This window comes from Phascolarctos cinereus, unplaced genomic scaffold (genome assembly GCF_003287225.1).
Source record: "Phascolarctos cinereus isolate Bilbo 61053 unplaced genomic scaffold, phaCin_HiC Scaffold_3;HRSCAF=262, whole genome shotgun sequence".
Taxonomy (NCBI): Eukaryota; Metazoa; Chordata; class Mammalia; order Diprotodontia; family Phascolarctidae; genus Phascolarctos; species Phascolarctos cinereus.
The window spans coordinates 118437085-118464529 of record NW_027555736.1 but is presented as its reverse complement, the minus strand read 5'-3'; the positions used below and the strand labels follow the sequence as shown (position 1 = coordinate 118464529).

The following is a 27445-nucleotide window of genomic DNA, read 5'->3' as shown; positions in this document are numbered from 1 at the left end:
TTTATCAACAATCACTTCCATATGCTTTTGAGTTTAAAATTTTTCTCTCCCCACCACCCTCCCCAAGACGGTGCACAATCTGATATAGGCTATACATATACATTCCTATTAAACATTTTCACATTAGTGATGTTGTAAGTAAGAATTAGAACTTATAGTAGGAATCATCAGAAAGAGGAAACAAAACTCAACAGAAAAAAAAATAGCAAATAGTATGCTTTGATCTGCATTCAACTTCATAGTTCTTTCTTTGGATGGGGATAGCATTTTCCATCAGGAGACCTTTGGAGATGTCTTACATTCTTGTGTTTCTGGGAAAGGTTAAGTTTATCAGTATTACTCATTGCACAATGTGGCTGTTTTTGTGTACGGTGTTCTCTGGGTTCCTTATCACTCACTTCTGACTCCCTTCCCTCTAATTGTGGCTTCCTGGGGGACTGGATTTCAAAGCATCTCAGCCTCCTCCCACAAAGGGCATTTCATTGTTTACCAGCCTAGGTTTCTGCCGTAAGTGACTTTTTGTCAGCACTGGCCCTAGCTGGATGTTGTGCTCTTTCTCACAGGCTTATGGTAGAGTGCTGCATTGCTCTCTACGAGTACAGTGTCCTGTCCTGGTGACCTGTCCCATTCCCTCTGTTCTTCAGTTCTCTGGCCTGCCACCAGCAGTTCAGAACTTTGCAACACTGGTGCTGGGGTGGATTTTGATGTAAGCGTCTGTCATGTTCTTGGGTTTGCTAGTGCAGGTAGCATGAGAGCTAGGGATGGGATGCTGAGTGAGCTCAGGGTCAATGGGTGTCAGTTCCTGAGTTTGGGAAGATTTTTTTTTTACCTTTTTTTTTTTGGATTCTGAGTATCTAAGACGATGGAAACAGTGGAAGTTGTTTATCTTTGGTACACAGTTTCCGTTTTGGCGTTTAAGAGGTCATGGGGATTGGAGAAAATGTTTAGTCTACCATCTTGTTGCTCACATGACTCAGAAGTTCCATTAGCTATTATTCTTATTAATAGTAGTCTGGTGAGAGGATAGTTGGGAAGTGGTGAATTTAGGGGAAGGTCTACGAGGTTACAGTAATTGTAAGGAATTAGTTAGAGTTTAAGAGGTTAAGAGGAGCTAGCCTAGGATGGTGGCAGTAAAAATGGAAAGGAAGTGATGTCTACAAGAGACGTTTCAGAGGAAGAATTAGTAGGATTTGACAACTAACTGAGAAGTAGGAGGTAAAAATGTCTTTGAGGTTTTGAGCCCAGGTGATGTCATTGGTAGAAATAGAAAAAAAATGCAAGTAGGGGAGGTTTGTTTCCAGTAGGAAAGAAATTCCATTCTGAATGTACTAAATCAGTGATGATGGCAGGACATGGAAGTGGAGATGTCCTAGTAGGCAATTGTAGATGTGAGATTAGAACTTGAGTTGGTAGTATGCAAGTTGCTTGAGGGAAGGGACTTTTTCATCCCCAGTTCCTAGCATAGTTCCTTGCATATAGTTGGTACTTAATAAATGTTTGAGTGAAATTAAATGTCAATTTGAGAGTCATCCAGATAGGTTGTAATTCAGGCTGACTGGATTAGCTTTCCAAGGGGAAATTATAGATATGATATTACTATATGCCTGTCTGTTCAGGGAATATGTCATGTATACTGACAACTGTGAGAAGGGAAATAATAATAATAGCTAACATTTACATAAAGCTTTAAGGTTTGCAAATCCCTTTCTGAATATTATTTCATACAACCCTGTGAGGCAGGTTCTATTATTATCCCCATTTTATAGATGAGGAAATGGGCTGAGAGAGCTTAAATGACTTGCTTAGGGATACATAGCTAGTAAATCTTGGGGTTAGAATTTGAATTCAGGTCTTTCTGAACTCCAGGTTTGGTGCTCCGTCCACTATGAGGGGGCAAAAGGAGAAATCTGAAGTGATCTAGGAAGCTAGGAATATTGAATCTAGGAATCTAGAAAGAGGAGAAAATCACATTGTTGGCTGGGGAATCGGAGAAGGCATCATAAAGGACGTGGCACCAGAACTAAACCTTGACTGAAAGGAAGCATTTCAGTAGATGGACGTGAGGAAGAATTCTGGGAGACAGCTTGTACAGATGTACAGAGGCAGGCGAGTTCAGGATAGGACTGGGGAACATCTGGCAATCTAGCTTATCTGGACTGTGAGATTCACAAAGGGAAATAATATGAAATGAGGCTACAGCAGTGAGTTGGAGCCAAAATGGAGAGCCCCTTAAATTCTAGGCTAACGAGTTTATGTTTTGTCTTCTAGACAATAGAGAACCATTGGAGGTTTGGAGGCTTTGGACTGATATAATCAGACCCAGCATTAAGAAGATTATTGTGGCAGCTGTCTGAAGGATAGATTGGGAAAGGGGATAGATGTCATGGAGCCTGTGTGTGGAATCTGGTACTCAGTAAAGTTGTATGCAGTTGACTGGAAAAACACCGAGGGCTGACTTCCTCATTAATGTTCATGGTTACATAAATACAATGTGACTTTAAAGTCATTAGTGGCAATTTACTCACTGGGCTAAAGATGGTGATGTTACTCTATGAAAATCTGTGTGCCTCTTGCATGTTTCACTGCCTTTTTCTCATATCTTTCTGTTTCTGTGCTTTTCTGTCTTTTTGTCCTTTAAGAAGCCACATGGCAGAAAATCAATGAACAGTTAAGATGTATTTAAGTGTAGTCTTAAAATGAACAAAAATCTAAATTTTATATTATAGAAAATGAGTAGCATCTCTTTAGAGACCTTAAGGGATTACTAGAGGTAAATGTATATGAAAAATAAGAATGTATTCTTTCTCATTAGACTTGCATTAAAAGCTGAATAAAAAGGTGGAGGGGATGCAGGGAAAATGGGGTCATGATTTTTTAGGGGCTTTGAAATGTTAGTGGAGGCAAATGTGGGCTTTTTCTCCCCCTCTTCTGTTGGACTCTGATTGTTACACAGAAGACTACTCAGAGACTTTGCTCCAACTCCACGATGCTGAGGTGGTGCAGTTGAAACGTTACTATGAGGTGCACAGAGAGCTCTTTGAAGGCATCGAGAAGTGGGAAGAAAACTGGAAGCTCTTCTTGGAGTTTGAGGTACTGTTCTGGTATTGTCAGAACAAGAGGAAGGCAAGGGGAAAGGCAGCCCAAAAAATGGGGTTGAAGAATGGATCTGAGCTTTCACTGGGATACCTAGATGAAGAAACTCCCCCTAACAGAGCAGGTCGATGCCTTCTCTGCAACCTAGAGTCTTAGAAAGTTAGGCATTGAGAGGTTAATTGTCCAGGATCACACAGCCAGTATGTGACAGGCAGCTCTCTGTCTCTGTTGGCAGCTTTCTATCCACTATGCCAAGTATGTCACGTTGCCTTGCGTATAGTTGCGTGACTTTGGCAATTCAAGATTTCTGAAACTTGTGAGTTGTCCAAGGATTTGCTGATAGGTACTTCTGTCAATCCTGTTGACATGTAGAAATGTAGAAATGCTAGTTTATTATAGTAATGTACCAATACATTCAGCTATGTTCTTGTTATTACTATTATCATGCCCAGAGCATAGACCCACAGTATACAAAAACCAGCGGGCCCTGAGCAGCAGTTTCAGCAACCTTAGAAAAGTCTTAGTTACATAGGTGGAGCACTGTGGAATTTTACAAAGGGTTTAGAAACAAAGATTTGCACATCAAAAACCAGCTAGCAGAAGGGGAAGATTTGTATCAGGTTAGATAGTAAACTGGCCAGTAAGTACTGAGGAATATAGCTAGGCTTTTACACGACGCCCTTAAGCAGATAGAAGTAATAAAGCTTGAGCTGGAAGTTCACTTACTGCTAACAAGTTAATGACTGGAGCTCCAGTTAGATACCTTAGCTGGATTTTGTGGATCCTAGCTCGTTTTGCGTCTTACTGTCTTAAGCACATGGGGGTAACAGCCAGACAGATTTTCTTATGGCACTTGACTGCCACCTAAGTCTCCTAATTTTCACAAACTGCTTCTCCCCGCTCCCAGTCTCATAAAACTGACTGAGTATCTGCTTTAGTGTGGGGTCCGTTTGGATTCCTTTTCAGGCAATATAGCTTTAGTGCAGGGAGATCATCTCCATCTTTCCTACTTTGTATCTCTTGTTGGGATTTGAAAATCAGAGACGGTCAGGCAATCAGCAAGCATTTATGAAGCATTTGCTATGTGCCAAACACTGTGCTAAGCTCTGGGAATACAAAGAAAGTCAAACCCCTGCCACCTCCAGAAATGTCATGATTATCCCTGCTGTCAGGGAGCTTATACTTCAATGGGAGAACCATATAAATAGTTAGCTATATACAGACTGAATGGGAAGTAACCTTGGTAGGGAAGTCACTAACAGTAGAGCGAACCAAGGAAGACCTCCTTCGGAAGGTGACATTTGAACTGGATGTTGAGGGAAGCCAGGGAGTCTAAGGGGTGAGGGAGGGGGAGCATTCCAGGACTGGGAAATCAATTCAGCAGCTCTGGGGTTGACATAATTTAAGCAAAGTAATCAGAAAAGGGGGATCATCATCATTACCTCTATCAGTCTTCCAGTTCGTCAGCCTGCCAGACTTTGAAATAGCTTTTCAATTTTGTTCATTCTTTTTTTTTTTTTTTGTGAGGCAGTTGGGGTGAAGTGACTCGCTTAGAGTCACACAGCCAGTGAGTGTTATGTGTCCGAGGCCGGATTTGAACTCGAGTCCTCTTGACTCCTACAGCCAGTGCTGTATCCACTGCGCCATCTAGCCCTCGGTTTATTCTTTTTTAAATACTAGACTTCATTTTTATCATATCTGAACCTTAGAATGGGGAGGAAACATCAGACTTCCTTCCTAGCTCCTTCTAAGTAGAGCTCTTTGAGATTAAGGGACTTCCAGGGAACTAACTAGTCATGCTAAGACTGCCGGGTTGAATACTGCCTCTAATTGAAGCATAATTGTCTCCACAGAGAAGAGCTTCAGATCCAAGTCGTTTTATTAACCGCGGTGGAAACCTCCTGAAGGAGGAAAAGCAAAGAGCCAGGCTCCAAAAAACTTTCCTTAAGGTAGTGTCATTTCTTTGGCTGGTCGGCCCCTAATTCCAGAAAATCATACGCTTGAAGGTTTTGCTCTATGACTAATGTCTTCTATGTGCTAATCTAGTAATGCTGATGGACATTTGGAGCCTGTGATGTAATTTCTCCGTTTCGCTCGGGGACAAGCTTTCATAGATTTGTGAGAGCATTGGGCTTACTCTTTCTTATCTAATTTACATAAATGAATCCTATCAAGGCTTCTTGTCATCAGTTGGACTTCAGGGCAGTATCTCAAAGTCTAATGTAAGAGACCATCTGCAGACTATTATGTGCACATGAGATCTGTCTAGGATAATTTGCAGGTAATTGCAGAGGGAAGATATGAGCATTAAGGAAGACCAGCCTTTTTGCAAAATATGGAATTTTAGCTAAGACTTGAAGGAAGCCAGCAAAGCCAGGAGGTAGAGATGGGGAGGGGAGAACATTCCAGGAATAGGGCAAGACCAGTGAAAATACATAGTTGCAAGATGGAATGTCTGGTGTGAGGAGCAGCAAGTGTGGCTGGATCACAGAGTGTGTGGGGAAGGAAGTAAGGCGCAAAAAGATTGGAAAGGTAGGAAGGGGCCAGGTTATCAAAGCCAAACAGGATTTTTTATTTTATCATGGAGGTAATAGAGTTGGTTAAATAGTGGAGAGTGACATAGTCAGATGTAGATGGACTATAGTGGAGAGGGATTTGGGGCTGGGATGTGTAATGAGTACAGAGGCCCCCGCCAATGAATTTTTGTAGTGGTGATATTTTCCCCTCCAAAATATTAATTATGAAATTATGCATGTGTGAAAAATAGTCCCCCTTTTGGGAGGAAGTACAGGGTTTTCAGCTCCAAAAGTCACTCTTTTTTTTTTTAAATCTATGTCTCCAAGATCCTTAGAACTAGCATATGTATCTCTAGCCACATTTTAAGTCTCAGTTTCATAAGATTAAGAAATAATGGGTGCACCTTGGGCAGCCTAAACAGGAACTTCTTAGAAAAAATGAAGGGTTATGGGTTTTCCTTCCTTCTCAGTGTGCTGTGAATGAACCAGGTCTTTAAGTTTTTTTAGCGTCTGAACATTCCAGTCACTGACAGGCACATCCTTTGCTATGAATTAAATGTTCCTATTAGAGATACCACAGGGAAGCTCCTGAACAGATGTGTTCATTTGAAGAGATCTCTGGGATTTTCATTGTGACAAATGAGTTGGGGACAGTAATCTCCTTTTTTTTTTTTTTGGCCCCAGCTGGAAGAGGAGTTGAAAGCACAAATTGAACTGTGGGAACAAGAATATTCAAAGGACTTTGTGGTGAATGGGCAGAAATTCATGGAGTATGTGATGGAGCAGTGGCAGATGCATCGTTTGGAGAAAGAGAAAGCAAAGCAGGAGAGAGTAAGTCTGAATAAAGAAAGGGAAAGGAGAAAAACAGTAAATTTTTAAAATTTGTTTTTAAATAAATAATGAAGTGTATTATAATATTTCTGCTTGGGACTGTGGGTGATGAGAAACCAGCCCAGGTCTGCACCTTGCCTTCAGTTGTTTCTTTTTGTCCTAGGGACATAACATCAGATTTTTCTTTTTACAATAAATTTTTATTGATATATTTTGTTTTTCTATCACCTTCATTCTCTGATATATTCATCCCTGCCCCCAAACTCCTCCCCAAGACCTTCTGTAACAAAGAATAAATGTGAGGGGGAAAAAACAGTTCAACCAAACTAACCCACATAGTGAAAACATCTGATATTATATATGCAGTATTACAAACCATCCTACCTCACCTTTGCAAAGAAGTGGAGAAAGGTTCTCTTTCATAGCTCTCTTTGAGGCCAGCCTTGGTTGTGACATTCAGTTTTGATTGCTTTGTTGTTCCATTTACATTGTTGAAGTTATTGTGTACATTGGTTTCCTCCTTGTGCTAACATCCCTTTGCATCAGTTCATATACATCTTTTATGCTTTTCTGTATTCATGATATTTATCATTTCTCACAAAACTGTAATATTTCGTTGAATCAGTGTAACACAGTTTGTTTAGCCATTCCCTAATCAATAGGCATGTATGTTGTTTCTAGTTCTTTGCTACTGCAAAAAGTGCTGCTGTGAATATCGTGATAGCCAGATTTTTTTTTTAAATGAGCAGTGTTTGACACGTAAGCACTTTAAAATGCTTTATCTATCTATTAGCCTCATTTTCAGGTCTGCCTATCAATTCATCTCCCATTCCTGTCTCATATATCTAACCTTCCTTTTTTTTTATTGGGATTATCTGTTTTTTTTTTTCTGGTTCTCCTTCAGCATCTAAAGAAGAGCCAACAGATAGAAGTTGAAATGTTTTATGGCAGTACACCTAAAATTCCTAGCAAGAGGGAAAGCCTGGGATCCAAAATAACAGGCAAAGTTCTCAAGGTAACATGAGATTACAAAGGGTTTGGGGTGGATAGGGTTCTTGGCTTTTGGACTATAGACAAGAAAGATTCTTGTTTTTCTGAGTGGGGTCTGGATTGCTTTGGATTCTAGGTAATGATGAATAGGCACTTTGTAGCTTCCATTCAGCTGATTTCCACTTGAGATGCTCTATAAAAGAAGCCTAAATGAATATAAACGTGCTCATCATTAAATAGTTGTTCTGCCGCACTGATGTGCTGATCTTGATGTCTGGGGAGCAGATAAAAAAACAAATAAATTTTAACAGTGATGGATGTGATGGCAGCTGATTTCAGAAACTAATGAGTTGTTCTGGGGGAGATGGTGGCAGTAGCTAAGTTGTTGGGTTGGTGTTTTTTTTTTTTTTGTCTTTTTCCTCCTACTACAAGCTGCTGCTGTTGTGGTCCTTCCAACCCCACATGCTGAGTGGCATTAGGAGAAATTGTTATCCTTTGAGAATATTATTGGCACTCCTTATAATTACTAATGAATGGTATTTTAATTTGATTAGAAATAGACAAAAGTCTTTGCAGGCTCTTAATGTTTTTGCTAGTTAGTCTTTTCCAATTATGTTAATACTGAAATCCTCTGTTATTTCTTCCAGCTGGGTTCCAAGATAAATTTTGAAATGGCTTTTCTTTCATCGTTCTGTATTAGTTGAATAGACCACTGGTTTCCATGATTTCTGCTAAATGACCAAGACACTAGGAGTGCTGTTTTCTCTCCCAGACCTTTTGGTCTGTCTAGCTATCTCTCCACTTATATCTTTCTTTGCCTATGCATACAGACAGACATTCACCAGCTGACCTACCTCCTCTCTCTTCCCTTCCCTTAAAAAAAAAAAACTGGAAAAGCATGATATCATATATCCAGGGTGATTCTGGAGCAACCAAAACATTCCATTGCATCACTAGAATGTGATAGAGGCAGAATGCCAAGAGTTTAAAGTGCTGGATTTGGAACCAGGAAAGACCTGGTTTCCAGTTCCACCTCTGACACTTTTTAGCTGTGTGACCATGGGCAAGTCACTTAGTGTCTCTGAACCTCAGTTTCCTTATCTGTAAAATGAGCAGGTTGGACTAGATGATCTCAAAGGTCCTTTCCAGCTCTAAATTGATGATCTGGTGAGCCCATAGACTAGACCATTGGAGTTTTGAAAGCTTAGTTTAGGTCTGTTGTGAGCTATGCTTCATTTGCCCTGGTAAAGTTTTATGAGGTTCTCCTGCCTTGCTTTATGCAAGTTCCTTCACTTTATCTACTTCTGTATAAACAGATGGTTGGTTTAGGTAAATGACGACCATAAGTTGCCCTTTGGATTCACCCAAAATCCGTGTGACTGTAGACCAGAACACACTTCTATGGCCACCATGCCCCTATATATGCTGTCTTCCCCTCCTAGAATATATGCTTCTCAAGAGCAGGTGATTTCTTGCCTTTTCTATCCCTGGAGCTTAGCACAATGCCTCATACACTATAGTTGCTTAATGAATATTTGTGTATTCATTCATTTATTCATTCATTCATTCATTTAAATATTAACTCTTCTTGCTCAAGGCCAAACTCTTACTTTCACTTTTTCCTGTCTTCTGTAGAAACTATAGTTTGAGCTCAATCCCAGCAAAATTCTACAATGGGTTATTAAATGAGTGGTTTATGAGAAATTACCATGAATAGCATTGCCATCCACTCTGATCTGCCTTCCACCAATTGTTTGTATTTGTACGTTCACCTCTGTTCAATAACCAGGTCTCCCAAACAACCTCGCTTGAGAATTCCAATTCCCAAATCCAAGGATCTTGCCACGATGCAAAAGCAACTCATTATCCTTCAGACTGTAGTGCTGAGTCAGCTTTATGGGCCTAGGGCTTTCCTTTAGGAAATAAAGACATTCAGATTCTTCCAGTTCAATATGTCCCAACTAGACTTGTCATCTTGCCCCTACCAAATTCACCCTTTCTCCAGCTTCATGGTTTCTGTTTAAAACTACCACCATTTCTTCTCATCACCAGACTGGAAACATGAGCATCATCTTTAACTTGGACGACTCCTTCCCCCTCATCCTCTCTACCCATTCAGATAGCTTCCAATTCCTGTTAAGGCTCCTTCCACAGTGTCTCCTTCTTAGTTCAAGCCACCATCTTAGTTCAAGCCTTCATCAGCTCTTGTTGGACTCTACAGACTGTCTAATAACTGACATTTATGTGGCACTTTAAGGTTTATAAACCACTTCATTATTTCATTTGATAGTCTCAGCAAACCTGTGAGGCATGTTGTTTGGGAAAGGGAGGGATCCAGATGTGTGATTGTGTCAGGGTGGAAACTCCTGCCCACTAATGTAGATCAGCAGACTTAAGAGTCTTTGAGAGTTGCCTAGGACTCTTAGAGGTTAATCGACTTGCCACTGGTCAGACAGCTGGGACTTATTAGAGGAAGGACCTGAATATCTGTCTTCTCAATCCAAGTCTGGCCCTTTCTCTCTATTGGTATGATCATATCAATTTTTACAGATGAGGATACTGAGGCTCATGAAAGTTAATGACTTGTCCATGGTCACACAACTACTAAATACTAGAGGTTGAATTCAAATGTGGCTCTCTCCTGATTCCAAATCCAGCACTGTTTCTCCTAGCACACTGTGCTGCTTCCCCTATATCACTGGTCTCTGTCCTCTACATCTCTGTGTGATGGAAACTTTCTCATATGCCAGTGTCTAATTCATAGACCACCTCATCTGTGAAGATTTCCCTGATTTTAACTCTCCTTATCAAAAATCTAGAAATGATCTGTCCTTGCTAAGATCTTTCACACTACCTTTTACCTTTCTTATACACTTAGTATGTTGCAATTTGTATTACGAGTATTTATGTTCTTGTTTCACCTCCCCTGCTGAATTGTAAGCTGCTTTTGGGCAAGAACTGTGTCGTGTGCATCTTTGTACCCCTAGCAGGGTACCTCGCATGAAGTAGGCATTCATTATGTAAATGTTTGATGAATTTACTTGAGGTACAATTTCCTAATTTTCTAGGTAAGGGAACTGAGGCCAAGAGAAGGGAAAGCAATTTGCTTGAGACCCACACAGCTAGTTAGTGATAGAGTTAAGACTAACTCTCAGATCTTAATTTCTCATACTCTTCTTCCTACTATATTATACTGCCTCCCTATAGCATAAGCAAAGTTAAAAAGTTTAGGCTTTTAAAAAAAAAACAGTGGGGAGACATTTTTAAAAAAATTTACATTGTCTTGGTGTGCTTGAATAGTCAGGAGGACATAGGCCACATGTAAAATAGTGAGAGTAAGAACTATGGAATCTGAATGCAGATTGAAGCATACTATTTGCTATTTTTTTTTCTCTTCTGTTGAGTTTTGTTTCTTCTTCCTGGTGGTTCCTCCTGTTGGTTCTAATTTTTACTTTCCCTAATCTGAAAATATGTTTAATAAGAATGTGTGTATATATGTGTGTGTGTTGTGTGTGTGTGTGTGTGTGTGTGTTGTGTGTGTGTGTGTGTATAGCTTATATCAGATTGCACGCTGTTTTGGGAAGAGTGGTGGAGAGGAAGGGGGAGAAAAATTTTAAACTCAAAAGCATATGGAAGTGATTGTTGATAAATCAAAATAAATTAATTTAAAAAATAGTGAGAGTGAGTGGACAAAGAATCCTCCTCATGGAGACTTAGGAGGAAGGGCAGAAAAGAAGTTATTATTTTGTACTGAAATTCATTAAAATGTAAATCATTACCAGGCAAGCTTAGTTGTTTATTTTGATGTTGAATGTTGTTTCCAAAAAAAATTACTTTTTTAAAATTTAAAAAAAATGATGCAATTGAGGGCATAAAACAAAGCATGGCATAGATGTATTAGGAGAGTGTCAGGAAGGCTAAAGCCTAGAGTGATCCAAAGCTAGTTAAAAATGCAAAAAGTTTTTTCTCCATGAGAAAATTTTAATGGAAAAAGCAGAACGATTCAACTCCTGTTTTGTTTCTCTCTCCCCTGTAAGGGAACTGACCAGTGAAATGGAAAAGCACAAAAAAAGATATAGGTGTGTTTGTAGGGGAAAGAACACCTGAAGGAATGGTGGAAGTAGTCAAATAATGCTTTTTATTTCTCAAATTTCTGCCTTCCAGTAACTTCCATTTTAAATAACAGGAAGGAGAATAGAATGACAGCTACATATGAATATCTTTTATTAACATTTTCACCTCTTACTTCATTTGAAGCTCACAAGTTCCCTATGGCTGAAGAGGGGTAGCTACCATATTTTATGATGAGGAAGCTACGGGGAAATGAAGTGACTTTTCTCATGAGAGTCCTGCCCAGGTAGCGGTAGTCCTTACAGGCCTGACACTCAGTGCTGGGCTTCTGCCCCCACACCTGGCAGCTTTCCTCTTCAGACATTTTAGTCATGCTCACCTGTCTTTCATTCTTCTGCTTCCTTTGGCCAGTCATCCTGGAATATTGGTTCCCTGGGGCAAAAGACGCTGAATACCAGCCAACGGGAGCACAACAGGACCATTGACTTGGATGAGACTATTCTGAACAATGGATATTCTCAGCTATCCCCACTCCAGGGAAACTTCCAGATTCATTCTGTTGCCAGCACGTATTCTGAATTTGTGGTAATCCACCTTTTCTAATATCTATCTGCCCTGTGAGAACACACAGACAGGGCAGGATGGGTAGTCTCCTGATAACACACAGGGCCATCTCTGGGGTGGAAAAGCTGGGTGCAGGAGGGAAATTGGCAGTTTAACTTCTGAGTGGGAAAATGGAAAATGAATGCTTTATAATCGCATTGACCATGCTTGACTCTGAAGAAGAGATGAGAAAAGATACCTCCCTCCCTTCTTTGCAAAGGTGGGGCAACTCTGGGTGTAGAATATTGCATATACTGTCAGATTCAGTTGATTAGTTTTGTTTAACTGCTTTCTCCCCTCTTTTTCTTTATTTTAAAGGATGGTTCTTTTGATAGAGGAAGGGTGAAGAATATATTTAGAAATGAAGGTGATATAAAAACAGAAGGTATCAATAAAATTAAAAAGGAGAAAAAACTTGAACTTCAGAATTGGATCTTTCTGAGACAGGTTGGCTGTAGGAAGAGAACCTGCATCACTTTTCCAGTGGCCACCCTGTTCTCTTGGTGACCATCTCAGTCCTTTCTTTTGTGGAAGGAACTCACTTTCCTTCCAGCTTCTTATCTGTCAGATCTCAGGCTTGTGTGGCAGTCCTTGCACGTCCCTTCTTTCAGAGTGACCTAATAATATCTGCTGATTTCATTATCATCCGAGTAGAGCTTTATAAGAGCCAGTCCTCTCTGACTCACTGGGACAGCCTCCTAAATTTAGGAAAACCAACAACAAAAACCCTAGTTGTTTTTTGAGTATTTAACATTTAAAATCTAGTTTTCTGTGGAAACATGTTGCTCCAATTTAATGTAGATTTTTAGCCCTGCTTAGATGCACCAAAGCATCTTAATAGAAGCTTTATTTAGTAAGGGTCACCTCCTCTAGCTGTAACTGAATTCCATTAAAAGAATAGCATAAAAAAGTGACTAAGGGTAGTAATCATCTTCTAATGAAATATGCCCTCCTCAAAGCAGAGAAGTGGAAGTCTGCTAGGACAGAATATTGTATATGCTGCCAGATGTGGTCATTGAAGCAGATGTTTTTGCTCAGTTGTTTTGCTTCATCACATGGGAGTATTCCATCTGGAGAAGCCCAGGAGGGCTGAATTGACTCCGATACAAAGACACAATGGGCACCCACATTAAACTAAAAAAAAACACCATAGGATCATTGGATCACTCTTTGTGTATGTTGTGAGGGAGCCCTGACTCTGCTATCAGGATGCCAGTTCTTTTATAGCCTTGGAGTATTTTGTGTTATACCTGTTGCCATCTGGTGTGACTTAGTCATTGTCATTTTCCTGACTGGCTTCCTAGGAGGTTCCAGCCCTATAGATTACAAAACTAATTAGGAGGATAAAGAAAAGTAACGTCTTAAATGGCATACATTTTAGTCCCAAGTGATGTTTCTGGCTAGTGTCCCACTTCTTCTGCTTACACCGGGCAGTAGTACTTGCTGCCTCGTCATTTCATTTTACTGTTTGTTTCGGATGCCATTGGTCTGTGAGTCTCCTCTCATGTGAGTGCTAGAGTAAAGTTCTAGGAGAACTTTGGTTATATAGCATTAGTTATTCTTTTTTCCCTCTGCTTTGGTTTTACTCTTTTCTCCTAGTTCTCTTTCTAGCTGACTGACCACTTATCAGTTTCTTATGTAATTAGATCATCATCCATAGCTGGACCCCTAGCCATGGCTGTGCCCTAAGGTTCCATCCTGGTCCTCCTCTTCTTTCTCTGTATTCTCTTTCTTGGTGATCTCACCAGAGGTTTACTTGTCATCTCTATACAGATGACTTCAGGGGCTAGGTGGTACAGTGAATAGAGCTCTGACCTTGGAGTCAGGAGGACCTGAGTTCAAATCCAGCCTCAGACACTTAATACTTACTAGCTGTGTGACCCTGGGCAAGTCATTTAACTCCGGTTACCTAAGCAAAAAAAAATTTTTTTTAATTAAAAAAAAAAAATAAATGACTTCAAAAATCTATATATCCAGCTCTACTCTCTATCCAGAACGCCAGCGTTGTATCACCAATTGCCTGCTAGAAAGCTCTACCTGGATGTCCTGTAGGCATCTCAGATTTTAATACATCCAAAACAGAACTAATTTCTTTACCCCTAGATTGACCTCTCTCCCTCTTTTGTTGAGGGCGCCACTGTTCTTTCCAGTCATCCAGGTTTATAACCTCAGAGCCGTTTCTTAACCCTTCCCTTTCCTTCACCCTCATATCCAATTGATTGCTAAATCTTTATTTCTGGTATACATTCTCTCCTCTACACTCATATGATGGCCACAGTTTCTTAGCTTTGCCCTTGAATTCCCAGTGCCCATCACTTGGTAGGCACCTAATAAGTGCTTGCTGAATTGAATTGGGCTTGAAGCATCTAAAAGCCCCAATAATGGGGAAGGAGATGCTTGTCTGAGTTGGTTTGGGCTTTTAGGAAGAGAGGCTCATGCTTAGTTGCCTCTGTAGTTAAAGCCGTTACCCAAATAATTTGATAACGATAGGACTGATCCTGTGATTTCAATGATAGAGGAATCTCCCTGTACCAGTTCAGGTCAGCACGTTCTCTGCAACTCTTAGCCTTAGTTGTCTAGAACCCTGACAACTCAAATGAAATTGCCCAGGGTCACACAGTCAGTATGTGTCAAAGGCATGACTTGAACCCAGGTCTTCCCGACTCTGTGGCCAGCTCCATCTGCTGCTGGCAATGATACTTGTCCTATTAGCTGTCTGATAGCCACACTTGTTGCTTCTTCAAGGTTGGGTCAGATCCAAACATATTCAGGGGGGTTATTCCACTGGGCTATGCCAGGTTATCTTGTGACCCTCATCTCAGGAGCCCTCATGTAGTGTTAGTTGCTGTATGGCTATGGTGTCTCAGATAGCATTCTCCCTGTATAAGTCTAACACTGGCTACTTTCTAAACTCATTCTTTGTACTTTAGCATGAGGTCAAGTCAACAACAAGTCAGAGGGCTCTCAGCTCCAAAGACTGGCATCTGGTGTCTGGTCTGTGGATATCTCAGGGTGCCAGTCCGCCGATATTTGTTGCTTCCCTGGACACCAACTCATTATTTTTTAATTAGAAACTCAGCCAGCAGCTTGGTGAATATTTAGCATTTCTGTTCTACAGAATCTGCCTCTTTCATAATCCATCATGGCTTGGAGCATGCACATGTACATATGAGTCTTTTCTATGCCAGACTGAAGGCATGAAGTAATTGACCTTGAGTTAACAACCTCTTGCTGGGGCTAATGACTGACACTTGACCCATGTCCACTCAGGGTGACATCGTTGCCCTCTGTTTGCATGCTGAAAGGCTGAGGACCTCCAAGAGTATCTGCTGTGCTAGGAAGGAGGGGTGAGGATGGTGACTTAATTTAGCTGCCAGATCCCTATGCTAAGCCAGGAATAAGCTTGCTACCCACTTTGATCAACTAACTTTATTTCTCTCCCACCAGCAAGAATTTTCAGAGGCTTCCAAATCTGATGACAATTCGGGAACTTTCAACTCTACCAATATATAATCCTGAAAAGGATCTTCTTCCTACCAGGCTGTGGGCCTCCCTATCTTCACTGGGGTGGTTTTGACATCCCTGTAGTTCAAGTTTGTTCTCACTTGAGAAGATGTTTAAACCAGTGATTAGATTCCATAAAATGTCTGTGGCTTCTCATCCTAGGGATGGAGAGTCCTGAACAATAATGTTTATTTACTTTGACTGTGATGTGGTAGATAAAGCCTTGGACCTAAGAGTCAGAAGACCTGGGTTCAAATCCTCTGCCACTTAACTTTGGAACAGAGGAAGTCATTTTAACTCCTCTGTGCCTTAGGCTCTCTATTTGTTAAATGGGAATAACTTACATCTGCCTACTTAATCTTGGGAAGAAGGTTATAAAATACCATATAAGTATTTGTTGTTGAAATAATGAGTTATTTTCTAAAAAAATTAAAATAAAGCTAGTTAAAAGTTAAATAAAATAAAGCTAGTTAAAAGTATATTGGAAGAGCAAATGTTCATTTTCTTCTGTAAGATCTGTCTGTGAATATGGTGTATTTAGGGTGGGAAATGTTGATCTTTAATTCATGGATTGATAAATTTGTTAGCTTTTTTCTTTAATCACAGAGATCCTTAACCTGGGATTTTAAAGTATTCTGATAAAATTATTACTATTGATAATAACGTTTATGTAGCACTTTGAAGTGCCTTACGTGCAGTATCTCATTTGACTCTCACAACAACCCATCATGTAGGTGCTATTATTATGCCCATTTTATAGATGAGGAAACAAAGGCTGAGAGGTTACATGACTTGCCCAAGGTCATACAGCTAGTAAATGACTGGAAAAGATTTGAACTCGGGTCTTCCTCACTCCAAGTACAATAATTTGTTCACTGCACTATAATTGGCTTCCTTTGGAATCTTATGTATTTTATCCATTCAAAAACATTTTGAGAGGGTCCATTGTCATCACCAGATTACCAAAGAGGTCTGTGACACAAAAATCTTAAGACCCTGTGCTGTGGTATCTCATTTTTGCTACTTCTCCTTCCCTCGTCCGCCCCAGCTGTGAGCTCCAGCTTCTAGTCGGCCATGGGCATAAAACATTTCATATTCCTAATTAAAAACGGGGAATGGCTGAGAGATGCAGTTCAGCCATTTTCTTTCTGCCCTCGTGCCACATAGTAGGCTTTACCTTAGACCTGCTGATTTGATCTCCTCATTCTTGGTAAGAGGAGAGGGGGCCAAGAAGTCACTGATAGAGGCAGGAAGAGACCCATTTTTGAAGTTGTAATAGTTGTGCTTGTTTGCTGCAGAAAGCTATAGCAGAACTTGCTTCTTGATTAAATGGGATCTGTGCTCTTTGGTTTTAGTTCCTTTAACAGAAGTGTACTAAGTGTCTTTTATATGCAAAGCACTATGACAGGTGTCAGGGATCCAAAGAGAAAACGACAGTCTGTCATCCAGGAGCTTAAGGGGTGGGAGGTATGCCTTGTACACAAATAAGTGTAAAATGAGGGAGTGACAGGGGCAGAGGAAAGATCAAGGTGAAGATTGAGGAGTGAAAGAGCACTTTGAACTGGAGGTTTTGGGGGAGGGGGCTACATAAAAGAGGCAGCACATGAGCTGAGCTTTGAACAGAGAAAAGGACTCTTGAAAGTAGGGAAGACTAGAGAGTTCAAGGTAGGTAATGGGGGGTGCAATCAGTGCAAAATGGGCATCATTGCCAAGTTGTATTGGAGAAAAAGTGTGGGACAGGTTTAGCAAACAGCAAGTTTAGTTGGAGTGTAATGTATGTGAAGGGGACTAATGTAAAGTAAGGTTGGAAAGGTAGGGCGGAACCAGACTCTGAAGAGCCTTAAATGCTAGACCTAGGAGTTGGTATGTTATGCTTATAGGTGATAAGAAGCTGCCACTGAATATTTTTGAGCAGGGAAGACATGGTTCCTTAGGAGTTTTATTTTGGTTCCTATGGGAAGGATGGTTTGGAGAGGGGAGAAATTGGAGGCAAGGAGACCAATTAGGAGGCTGATTTTTTTTTTTTAACAATTTCGTGGTAGCAGTCCAGGTGGGGGATGATGAGGACCTTGATTAGGCTGGTGGCAATATGAATGGGATGACGTGGGACTTGGAACAAGATGGTGGAATAAGTGGTCATGGCTAATTCCAGCTTCCCTCTACCACCTTAAAACAACAACAACAGATGTGCCAGTTAAAAGAACCAAAAAAAAAAAAAAGAGGAGAAAGGAAATGAACATCCAGAGGAAAAATCTTACAGGAAAACTAAAAGACCTAAGAAGCAAGTAAGAGACCCCAACATAGTGAATAAGATGAGGTGAAGGTAAGAGCAAGATTGCAATGACAACTATGCCTCTAAAAGAGAAAAGCCTTCAGAGTAGTTCCCATCACAAGAAGATAGGAAGAAAGATCTGGGATCTATAAGATCACCAAAGCAAGAAAGAAGACAGACCTGAGATTTGACCACATACAGTCATTGAAGCAGTTGTCTCTCTGAGGTAAGTAGAGTTGCTCAGGCAAAACAAATAAATGTGGAAATGGAAGAAAAAACACTGCAAAACAAAAACAATGATAAAACCTAGAGTAAGACTGTAGATCTCTACAACTAAAGCACCAGAACTAGAGGACAGTTTGACAAGGGAATTATTGGCCTCCCAGAAAAACATGAAAAAGCCAACAGTTTAGATGTACCATATTCCATGAAATAATCCAAGGTTTCCTGGAATGTTGGAAAAAGAATAGAGTGTAAATTAATTCTACTCACAGGATTACTGATAGAGAGAAACCTTAAGTTTAGCTTGCTGAGAAATGCAGTCAACCAAATCCCAGCACTTTAATTAGAAAATTTTTGTAAAGTAACTAGGAGGAAACAATTTTCCATTTTTCCTCCTTTCCACAAAAGGTGTGTGATTTCATTGGTGTGGAAGGCAATGCAAATTAAGTCTCGGAGAGTTATCAAAGTGTTGGATAGGTGAAATGACTTGACCAGGATCATACAGCTACTAAATATCAGAGTTAGGACTTGGGGCTTCCTCACTCTAAGCCCAACATACTGTCTCCTACACTATGGTGCCTCTCTGCAATTCATGTATCGAACATTAATTCAAATGGTGTAAAACCACTCAGTAAGGGAAAGTTTACAGCAAATAATGAGGAAGTTATGAGAAGTACATGAAACTACTGTATTGAATATTTATAGAAATAGAATTCAATGCCAATAGAAAATTAATAGCTACAAAAATATAAAATACTAAAATTAGCAAAATTAGGTCACTTAAATAATCTGATCTCAGACAAATGCAGCAAGCCATAAATTACTATAGAAAATGCTCCAGGTTAGGAAAAAAAATTCTTAATTTTTTTTTTTTTTTGCTTTTTGGTTAGGCAGTGGGGTTAAGTGACTTGCCCAGGGTCACACAGCTAGGAAGTGTTGTGTCTGAGGCCGGATTTAAACTCAAGTCCTCCTGAATCCAGGGCCGGTCCTCTATCCACTGCGCCACCTAGCTGTCCCCTCTTATTTCTAAAAACAGAGAAAGAAGACATGCTAGCAAACTGCAACATAGTTCTGATTAAAAAAGCAGGAAAGAATAAATCAGAAAATGAACCAGAGGCCAATATCATTAAAAACATTAATATCTCACTTAGCATAGGTTCTCTAACCCTGAAATTTCCTATCATTTTACTATCTTTGCTAATTTGATAATCAACAATCATTTCTTATTAATTTGATGGCTGTGGTAAATATTCATATGGTTTTGATTTGCATTCTTCTGATTATTAGTGATTCTCAAACTTTTTCATATGATTGTTGATAGTTCTCTCCAAACACATCTATTGATGATCTAGCCCTTACTTAACCTTACAGATTTTGGATGTCAGACTATTATCAAAGATGTTTAAAGCAAATTTATTTCCTAATCTACATTTTCTCCAAATTCTAGCTGCATTTTATTTGCACAAAATTTTTTTTCATAGGCTTATAGTCACAAAGTTAAAAGAGACCAGAGATAATTTAGTTCAACCAGAACCTGAACAAAAATTACCCTTTACAATATACCCAAACAATCCTTGTTTGAAAACCTTAAAATAAGGGAGAACTCTCTTTCCAAAGGCAGCCTATTCCACTTCTGGAAAGTTCAGACTGTTAGGAAGATTTTTCTTTAACCTAAATCTGCCTCCTTGCAACTTTTCCCATCATGCCTCGTTCTGTCCTTTGAGTCAGAACAGGACAAATAGAATTCCTGTTCCACACGACAACCCTTTATATAAAGATGATCATATCTCATAAATCTTCTCCTAGCTAAACATCCCTGGTTCCCTCAACTGATCTTCCATGAACAGACCCTTCACAATTCTGGTTGACCTCTTCTGGATGATCTCCAGTTTATCAATGACTTTTCTACTGGCACCCAAAATTAAACAAGAGTAGAGCAGGATTATCACCTACCTAGTCTTGGATATTATTCTTTCCCTTCTTCCAATTTTTTTTTCGTTAACAGCTTAACATTACATTAATTTTCTTGGCTTCTGTATCATACTAACTCATGCTGAGCTTTCCTATACCTCCCCCAGCTTATACCAATAAAGTTAGTTTTTGAAACACAAGTGGGAGATTTAAAATTCCTACTACATTTCAAGTTATTCAATTTGGGCCAATGATTTATCCTACTGAGATTTTCATATCCAGATGGTTGTCCAGTGTGTTGTCTATCTCAGCTTTGTGTCATGAGCAAATTTGATAAGAACATGCCATCTGTGTCTTTGTCCAACTCATTGATATTTCCGTTTTGTTTTGTTTTTCTTTTGGCTAGGCAGTGGGGTTAAGTGACTTGCCCAGGGTCACACAGCTAGTATGTGTTATGTGTCTGAGGCCAGAATTGAACTCGGGTCCTCCTGAATCCAGGGCCAGTGCTCTGTCCACTGTGCCATCTAGCTGCCCCCAACTCATTGATACTTCAACTTGATGAGGCACACTCCAAGATGATATTGTACAAACTTGGGGTTTGGACATTCTGATAGTTCTGAAACACTCTTTTTGTATTGTCATCTAGCCCATATCCCTTCATCTTTTCCAAAAGAATAGTGTTAGGGACTTGGTCAAATGCTTTGCTAAAATCTAGTTAAAGTAGAGCTAGGGAATTGGCCTGATCTGCCAGGCTGGTGACCCTGCCAAAAAAAAAAAAAAAAGCAATAAGGTTAGAATAACGTGACCTGTTCTTGAAGAAATCATGCTGGATTTCTCTGTGATGACCACTTCTGTTTCTATATATTTGTTAACCATCCCTTTAATAACAAGTTCTTAGAATATTGCCAAGAATTTGTTAGGTTTCCTGGCCTGTAGTTGGCAAATTCCATTCTCAACCTTTTTCTTTTTTTTAAATTGGGATACTTTTTCTTTCCCAGGACTGTGACACTTATCCTATTCTCCAATATCTTTCACAAATCACCATTAATGGTTCAACAATCATATATGTACCAGTATGTGGGCCTGGTGACTTGAAGTCATAAATAGCTCCTCTATGCCATTACTTTATCACCTTACTCATCTTGGGCATTAACCCCCATTAGCCATTTTTGTTCTGCGATTTCCAGTCAATCAATCAACAAACATATTAAGTACCTACTATGCCAGGCACTGTTAGAAGCAAAATAAGAGTTGAGCAGTTCTGCTTGCTTTCCGTAGTTTATTTTCATCCCATTCAAAGGAAGGAGCAGTTCTAATCCTTTTTGATCTTCCTCTTCCCCCCAAATACTGTTTTTAAAAATTGTTTTCATTGTGCTAGCTTTTCTTACCAGGATGAGCTCATTGTCAGCCTTTTAGACTCCTGAGAAACTTAAAAATTTTCACTTCTTGTCTCTGAATATTTCTGGATAATTTCAACTAGTGTTACTTGATACTTCTTCCCCTCTCTACTCTGTTCCCTGCCCCCACCCCACCCCCATTAGCTTGCAAGACCTTCTTTGAAGCTTGACTGGTGACTAAGTTTCCAGATGAATTAAATTTGGAATTCCTGGTAATGTTGTGCGTATTATTGCTCTGTACTTTGTGTTCTGGTTTTGACTCTAGAGAGTTTCTTATCTTTCTGGGCCAATTTCCCCATAGAAAGGTCACTGCTTTCTACATTTATATTAATCAGAAATTTTTCACCTAGGATCAGTGAACTTAAAAAAATTTTTTTTATTATATTTCAACATAATTTGCTTCTTTTGTAAATCCTGTGTTTTACTTTATGCATTAAAAATATCCTGAGAAGGGGTCCTTAAGCTTCTTCACTAGACTGCCAAAAGCATCTGTGACACACAAAGAAGCTAAGCGCCTGGCCCTAAGCCCTTTGAAATCCGTTCTCCCAAAGTCTTACGGGGCACATTAGACTATAGCCACTTTTACTCTCCTTTTCTATGATGAATTTTAAGCTTCATGTTCACTCCCTTCCCCCCAAGTTCCTATCATTACTTCATCCACTAGTTCCTCCTCAGAGACCAAAATTCAGTCTGGTGTCGTAGTTCCCCCTCTCACTTCTTCCACCTTTTGAAGAATGTAATTCATATTAAATAACAAATGTATGAGGTTCTCTGCTTTGGAAGAGAGCTCTAGCAAATGTCTCTGCAAAGTTGAATTTCCCTTATATCTCCATGTCAGGTTTTTGTGTTTCCCAAACTTCTCACCTGTGTCCTCACTTCTTCCTCCTGTCTGGGTGATATATCCTCCACTCCCCTGACAATATCGCTTCTTTTTTTCTTTCCATTTATCCCCACCCAAATGCCCTCCATCATTGTTTTCCCACCTTAGGATCCTGGATTTCATCACATGGGCTATGTTCTTAGTAAATAATGCTTCTCTACTACCCCATTTATCTATTTCTGTTCCTTTTATATGAGGCATGCCCTTTCAGAGCCAGCCATGAGTTCCATTCCACACAGACTCAGTGATACCTTCAAAATCTAATTTATTCCTTATATTAGTATCTCTGGTGGCAGCTAGGTGGCACAATGGATAGAGTGCTGGGCCTGGAGTCGGGAAGACTCATCTTCCTGAGTTCAAATCTGGCCTCAGACATTTACTACCTGTGTGTCCCTGAACACGTCACTTAATCTTGTTTGCCTCAGTTTCCTCATCCATAACACGAGCTGGAAAAGGAAATGGCAAACATTTCAGTATTGTTGCCAAGAAACAAAACAAAAACAAACCCCCCAAAACCCCAAAGGAGGTCATGAAGAGTTGTATAGGACTGAGAAAAACTAACCAACAAAAAATTAGCATTTCTAGTTTACTCTGTTTCTTTCCCATATTTTATGTGTTTATGTAGACATCCGAGACAATAGGTTTGGTAATTGCTCCTCTTCCTGCATATTGTCTCCCGTTAATTGTTGGTCCTCTCTTCCAGGATTTTTCCTAGATTATACTTGCTACTTTCTTAGTATTGGACTTGATGTTTTCATTTAAAGTCTTCTTGAAGCAGTGTGGTACAGTGGAAAGATTACTACCTCTGAAGTCAGAGGATGTGGCTTCAAATCCTGTCTGTCACTTTCTGTGTGACATTGGGCAAGTCACTTAATGTCTTTGGGCCTCAGTTTCCTTGTCTGCAAATGAAGGGATTGGATCAGATGGCCTCGGAGGTCCCTTTTGCTCTATGATCCTATCATCAGGGTCAAAAGACTGAAAACATACATTTTATTGGTCATAGTTAGATATAATCCTTCTCTGGCCAAGAGCTTATTATCATTCTTATATCTTAGGGTACAGAAGTCCAAGTCTTGTTTTCAGAGACCATCTTAATCAAGTGTTCACCTCCCAAATCTGCCTTTGTCTTCTTGAAGCCCGTACTTTCCACTGTAAGCAGTGAGAAAGTACCACCTATGTCCCTAAAGTCTTCATTTACATGCATAGGACTTTGTAATCTTAACAATGCTTTCTAGATTTCATCTAGTGGAATTATTTGTCTCTAGGCCACTTTTTGTGTTTTTTTGTTGAGCCAGTTGGGATTAAGTGACTTGCCCAGGGTCACGTAGCTAGTGTCAGACAATGTTCTATCCACTGCGTCACCTAGCTGCCCCTGACTAGGCCGCTTTCAGAAGTGGATCGTGGTTATTAGGTTTGACCAATCTTGAGACCATCATCCATGTCCCCAATGAATGGCCCAGTCAGACGGTATCCTTCTGTGATGTACATGTCAAGTCAAATGTGGCAATCTTGGTAACCCTCAGCAGAGTTGACCACCATGACATCTTTTCTTCCTCTGACCAGTACTGGATGGTTTCTCTCCTAGTGATGCTTGTGAATTCACAACATCATTCGAGATACTCAAGAAGCGGCTTCCTTTTCAAAGGGTACAGCACCTACCTTTACGTATCCTCATAGTTATTACATAGTTCCAAGGTGGAGTAGTCCATCCCCTTTCTATTACATTCTTCCAGCCTCCTGATGCAAGTGAAGATTCCCCTTGTCCTCTTCAGATTACTTTTCTTCTGTTTTCATTGTGAAGCACTTCTTTCATCTTCTTAAGGAATTCTTCATTCTTCCAGGAAGTAGAAATATATTCCTCCAGCCCTTTTATGTTTTCCTCTTAAGATACCAAATTGCATTCTGTGCATACATAGCTATTACTTGACACTGGCAGAAATACACACATAGATAATTCTCTGCAAGTTACTATAAAATTCACCTTTCTTCTCACATTTGCTAGAATCGAAAACCTCAATTTTCTGGCACCTGGGTGGCTTGGCCTATCTGTTCATTGGAGTGGAGATGCCATCACTTGAGACTTCTGAGTAGAAGGCTATCTGTAATGGGCTTTTCTACATTTTCTCATATACACACATATGTGTATGTGTATATATGTGTATATGTGCATATACATATATATTTTTTTTGCACTTGCTGTCCTGCAATTAGTCTGTAATTCCCAGATTCCTACCAAAGCCCTCATACAAACAGATGCTGTCTGCTGTCCATGAGAAGTCAAATGTTCAGCTACTTATTCCTTTCTTTTCTCTCCTCTTGCCTCTGGGCTGATGCAGTGCCTCACTGTTGGATTTGAGGACACTGAGGGACTGTGATGTCAGAATCTTTGAAGGGCCATTGATATGAATATTAAAGTTGCTGAGGCTGATGGCAGAGATATAGAAGAAAGGCAGAGCCTGGTGTTCAAATCAGGAAGTAGGGAGTATCTTAGAGGTTAATAGATGACTATCAGAATAGCAAAAGAGAAATATAACAGGATGGCATTAACTTCAAAGGAGAGATGGTTGACAGCAACGAAGTAATGGTCTGGAAGTGGCAAAGGGAAGGAAGGAGCAAGCCAATCCTTCTGCCTTGAGAACAAGGGGAAAGAACAGTTTTCTTTTGGTAGGTGCCAGGTTTCACTTAGTGCTAAGAGATAAAGGAGGCAATCGGAAACATCTGGGAGCTGAAGGGGTTCGTTTCTAACAAAGCACGCTTCTAAAGTGTTTTGTGGCAGGAGTTCAGAAGAAGAGCAGATGGTGGTGAAGTGGGACTAGTATTTATATAGTGCCTTCAGTTTGGCAAAGTGCCTTTTGGAAATTGTCACTTGCTTCTCAGAACAACCCTGGGAGGTAGGTGCTATTAGTACCCTCATTTTGCAGAAGAAACTGAATAGACATAAGTTTAGTGATTTTGCCCAGAGTCATACAGCTAGGAAGTGTTTAAGGCTAGATTTGAATTCAGGTTTTCCTAGACCTAGGTCCTGTGTTCTGCCCACTGTGCTGCCTAGCTATCTCTGACTAGTGAGGGGGAAGGGCCCAGAAAAGAAGGGATTTGAGTCTGGAAGGATACATCAGGGGAAGAGAGTTTTCAGTAAAGTGATGTTGCAGGAAAATGAAGATTCTACAAATAATACATTAGAAAGGAGGCTGAAGGGGAGAGAAGGGACTAATCCTGAGAGCCAGTAATTGTTTCCCCAGAAGACAGTGTGGTACCTCAGGTTTTAGGAATGAAATATACTGGTAATGAATCATTTGTGCCCATTTATATATGCACACTGCTAGGTATTTTACTTATTGGAGGCAAAAGGTGGATCTTCACATAGCAGATGCTCTGGATTGGGCTTGTACTCATTTTCAGTACCCATGACGTCTTGCGTCTTCTTGAAGACAAAGTACGGTATGGGAATAGAGGATTATTTTGTTTTCCTTTCCAACATTAATTAGCTTTTCCTGTCGTAATTAAAGCAACCTTGAAATGTTCAACAACAACAACAAATGCTTCCCCAGATGGTCACAGAACTCACTGATGGCGGACCTGACTTCTAGGAAGAGGGAGAGATGGAGTCTTGCCCTATGTGGTCACAAAGCTGTGGTGATGACGGGCACAGCTTCCAGTGGAGGGCAGCAATTCCTGCCAGGGTCTTCAGATGCTGGGGGCCAGTGCTTTCTCTTGACCATAGAACATGGAAGCCAATCAGGTGAAACACAGGACTGGATCTCTCTTATCCAGGAACCATCTTTTTGCAATCTAAGTCTAAGAGATAACAAATATTGAAATGGCCTCACGTAAAGAGACTCTTAATAAGAAACACAGCTATATTGTATTTGGGTTTGTGCTTTAGAAAGTCTAACTGTTAAGTGACTAGTGAGGCCTCGTAACAGAGGCCTGATGTAATAGCAGGTCTGTTAGGACCTCGTGAAAGGAGTGAATCTCCCCAGCCCACCTTAGGGGGCTATCAAATGTACAGTGCTTTGTGACCCTCAAGACACTATAAAAATGCTAGTTGTTGTTATTGACTGTATAACCCTTACCTTTGCCGTGGCGTACACCCCAGGGTAGATGGGAACACAGTGAGGTGGAACAGGGAAGTTGGATGGCTGGCTGAGGTATTTTATATGTTTCTGGGGTTGAGGAACTGCCTGTGTATTTTGTTACCTACCGTGATGGAATATTAAGTTCTCTCCAAAACATTTATTCTGTGGCAAGGTTCCCCACTTGGTAAATTTTTCTTGGCTGGGAGCCTGAACAGATGTTGCTGTCCTTATCACATTACATAAATCTCAAAACTGTTTCCTGCCTTAGTCACCATAGCCCTATTCATGGCCTCTTAGAATGTCTGACTTCCTTCAAAGCATGGCTCAGGTGCCACTTCCTCTTCAAGACCTTTCCTGAGTTTGCTTGTTACTTCTGTACCCAGAAAGAGTAGTCCCTGGATGGAGCATAACATACCCACCCCTAATTCAGGACATTGATCGGGGCTTCAGAGGTACTTTCTCTCTGCTCAAACCTGTCTCAGCCTGGAATTTAGAGGAAAGATCAATCTCCCAACAAGCTGGAAGAATTGTTTTTCAAGGCCTCCCATTGTTACTGGTCCTGGGGAACCTGTGAAAGACGAAAGGATCTGCCTTGGTGAAATGCAAGTACCATCACTAGAGAGGAAATGGGCAAGAATCTTTTCAGAAACACTGCTGGTGACCTACTTGGTGTAAAGGTTCACATACCTTTATTTCCATCCCCAGTCTGTCCCAACAGCCATATTGCTTCTAAGATCAGCTGTTTCTCACAATCAGGGAAACTCTGGAATGATAGTTTGAAGCATTTCGGGGGGCGGGGCGGGGAGGAAGGGAGATGGAGCAGCTTCAAAGTTTCTTCTCTGGAGAAAACATCACCTTTATGATGATCCTCCTCTGCTAGTGTAAGGTACTGCCCCCTTTTGTATTTGAAGAGTGTTGTTGATCCTAGGAAGGGGCCACGGCGCACTGGCCCGTTAAGAAATACATCAACCAAAATGGAAAACCTTGGACAAGCAAGCAGGGAAAGGCCAAACCTTACGCAGCAGACTGAGGGCCACCCACCACCACCAGATCCCAAAGCAACACACAGACCAGGTCAC

At 40.4% G+C, this 27445-nt stretch overlaps 1 protein-coding gene across 2 annotated transcripts in view; it reads left to right on the top strand.

The window, feature by feature from the left end:
• LOC110193610 (protein regulator of cytokinesis 1-like) overlaps nt 1–16087 on the top strand; it is a 36152-nt gene extending 20065 nt beyond the window's left edge. For both annotated transcript variants that reach the window (XM_078151120.1, XM_020965516.2), the window contains exons 8-13: nt 2954–3090; nt 4947–5042; nt 6294–6440; nt 7345–7455; nt 11913–12086; nt 15552–16087. In XM_078151120.1, the coding sequence (XP_078007246.1) occupies nt 2954–3090; nt 4947–5042; nt 6294–6440; nt 7345–7455; nt 11913–12086; nt 15552–15617 (731 nt within the window). In that variant the 3' untranslated portion in view covers nt 15618–16087. The remainder of the gene's footprint in view (nt 1–2953; nt 3091–4946; nt 5043–6293; nt 6441–7344; nt 7456–11912; nt 12087–15551) is intronic.
• The last annotated feature ends 11358 nt before the right edge of the window (nt 16088–27445 follow it).